We start from the raw sequence: 2,500 nt of genomic DNA, 5'->3' as shown, positions 1-2,500 counted from the left end.
ACACACACACACACACAATTCTGACACAGTCAACCACCAGATCCTCATGTCCATCCTCAGAAAGATGGCCATCTCTGGAACTGCACTCCTGTGGTTTTATATCCTACCTACTGGGGTTCCTCAAGGCTCAGTGCTTGGACCACTTCTCTTCTCCATCTACATGACGTCATTAGGATCTGTCATTCAGAAGCATGGCTTTTCTTATCACTGCTACGCTGATGACACCCAACTCTACTTCTCATTCCAACCAGATGACCCGACGGTAGCTGCTCGCATTTCAGCCTGTCTGCGTGACATTTCTATTTCTAAGATTAGACCCTTCCTGTCAGAGCAACCCACCCAACTTCTTGTCCAAGCTCTTGTTCTCTCCAGACCGGACTATTGTAATGCTCTCCTGGCCTTCCTGTATGTTTGATGCCGCTCACATGGAACTGATGCTTGCCTACAAAACAACCACTGGCACTGCACCAATATACCTAAACTCACTAGTTCAGACTTGTGCACCCTCTAGAAGCTTGTGTTTGGCAAGTGAACGACTCCTCATGGTGCCATCACAAAGAAGTATAAAATCACTAACGGACCTTTTCCTGGACTGTGCCCAGCTGGTGGAATGACCGGCCTATATCGGTCATTCCAATATCAGCGGAGTCTTTGATGAGACAAACTACAGGAGCGAGGTGAGCCGCCTGGCCGGGTGCTGCAGTGATAACAATCTCTCTCTGAACGTGGAGAAGACAAGGGGGATTGTTGTAGACTTCAGGAGAGCACACACTCAGCACGTTCCTCTGACCATCAACGGTGCGACTGTGGAGAGAGTGATCCTGGGTGTGCACATCACAGACCTCTCCTGGGCTGAAAACACCGCAGCACTGGCCAAGAAATCACAACAGCGTCTCTACTTCCTCCGCAAACTGAGGAGAGCCAGAGCCCCGGCCCCCATCATGTACACCTTCTACAGAGGGACCATCGAGAGCATCCTGGCGTGTGGTATGGTGCCTGCAACGCGTCCTGCCGAAAGACTTCTGCATCGCAGGTGATCACACCCACCCATCACACAGCTTCTTCAGCCTGCTGCCATCAGGGAGGAGACTGCGGAGTCTCCAGGCCAGGACCAGCAGACTGAAGGACAGCTTCATCCACCAGGCTGTCAGGAAGCTGAACTCCCTCCCGAACTTGCCACCCTTCCCCTCTTTTTCCCCATGCACCACTGAACTCTTCTATAGTTCATCTCATTTGTAAGTCACTTCGGATAAAAGCGCCTGCTAAATGACTAAATACGTACATGTAAATGTGTAGCGTGTGTATGAGTGTTTGAGTGTCAGTGATTGTGTGTGTCATGGCCACACTGGAGTGCACACTAGCATGATTCTCCAGCAGCAACACTCGTTGTAACTGCCAGCGTTAATGCAGGGAAGTGTATTTTGACATGGCTGACCTTTGGCTGCTACTTTTGACAATGTGCCTTATAACAACAGTAAAGATTGCATTTAAAGATGCGCTATTATAAATGGAAGAACATGTACAAGTATGTGAGCCACGAATTGTAGATCTGTCACCTTGTCACAGACCCTTCCCAGAGTATTTGGATCTTGTTTTCTTTGTAATGTCTTTCATATCCAAATAAAAGCAAAAGTGTGTGCAGTGTGTCTCTCGCCGTTGTTCTCCTCTCCATCTCTCTGCTGTTTGTTGTGACTGATCTGCTCCGGTTCTAATCTGGATCTGGAAACACATTCAGTGTGAACGCCAGCGTATCTTCTCATGATTGATAATAACCATACTCCAATAACCCCAGCAAGTTTTAAAGAGAAAAATTTTCCAATTAAAATCTCTAAAGCCACCAGACTGGAATTTGGAATTTACTATTGAGTTAGTTCTGGCTGCAGATAAAGTTTTAATAGTTGGTGATCCATGTTGATAATGAAAAAGATGCATTGGGATCAGCATTTATAGACATTCTGAACTCTATTGGTGTTAGACAACATGTTTCATGACCTACTCATTGTCGAAATCATACTCTAGATTTAATACTGTCACATGGAATTGATGTTGATAGTGTTGAAATTATTCAGCCAAGTGATGATATCTCAGATCATTATTTAGTTCTGTGCAAACTTCATATAGCCAAAATTGTAAATTCTACTTCTTGTTAAAAGTTTGGAAGAACCATCACTTCTACCACAAAAGACAGCTTTTTAAGTTATCTTCCTGATGTATCCAAATTCCTTAGCATATCCAAAACCTCAGAACAACTTGATGATGTAACAGAAACTATGGACTCTCTCTTTTCTAGCACTTTAAATACAGTTGCTCCTTTACGCTTAAGGAAGGTTAAGGAAAACAGTTTGACACCATGGTTTAATGAGCATACTTTACTTCTAAAATCGATACTATTAGAGATAAAATTGCAACCATTCAGCCGTCAGCTACAGTATCACATCAGACAGTGCACTATAGACCCCCTGAGGAACAGTTCCACTCATTCTCTACTATAGGAGAGGAA

The 2,500-nt window shown here is 44.6% G+C and overlaps 1 protein-coding gene across 6 annotated transcripts in view; it reads right to left on the bottom strand.

Moving 5' to 3' along the window:
- The window catches only part of LOC127971440 (syntaxin-18), a 16,763-nt gene that overhangs the window by 4,154 nt on the left and 10,109 nt on the right, over positions 1-2,500 (bottom strand). For all 6 annotated transcript variants that reach the window (XM_052574450.1, XM_052574451.1, XM_052574452.1 and 3 more), the window contains one exon: positions 1,655-1,719. In XM_052574450.1, coding sequence (XP_052430410.1) covers positions 1,655-1,719 — 65 coding nt within the window. The remainder of the gene's footprint in view (positions 1-1,654; positions 1,720-2,500) is intronic.

The sequence above is a fragment of the Carassius gibelio genome, chromosome B14, assembly GCF_023724105.1.
Source record: "Carassius gibelio isolate Cgi1373 ecotype wild population from Czech Republic chromosome B14, carGib1.2-hapl.c, whole genome shotgun sequence".
Lineage (NCBI taxonomy): Eukaryota > Metazoa > Chordata > Actinopteri > Cypriniformes > Cyprinidae > Carassius > Carassius gibelio.
Note: the sequence above shows the minus strand (reverse complement) of the source record. Positions and strands in the feature narration are given on the sequence as shown.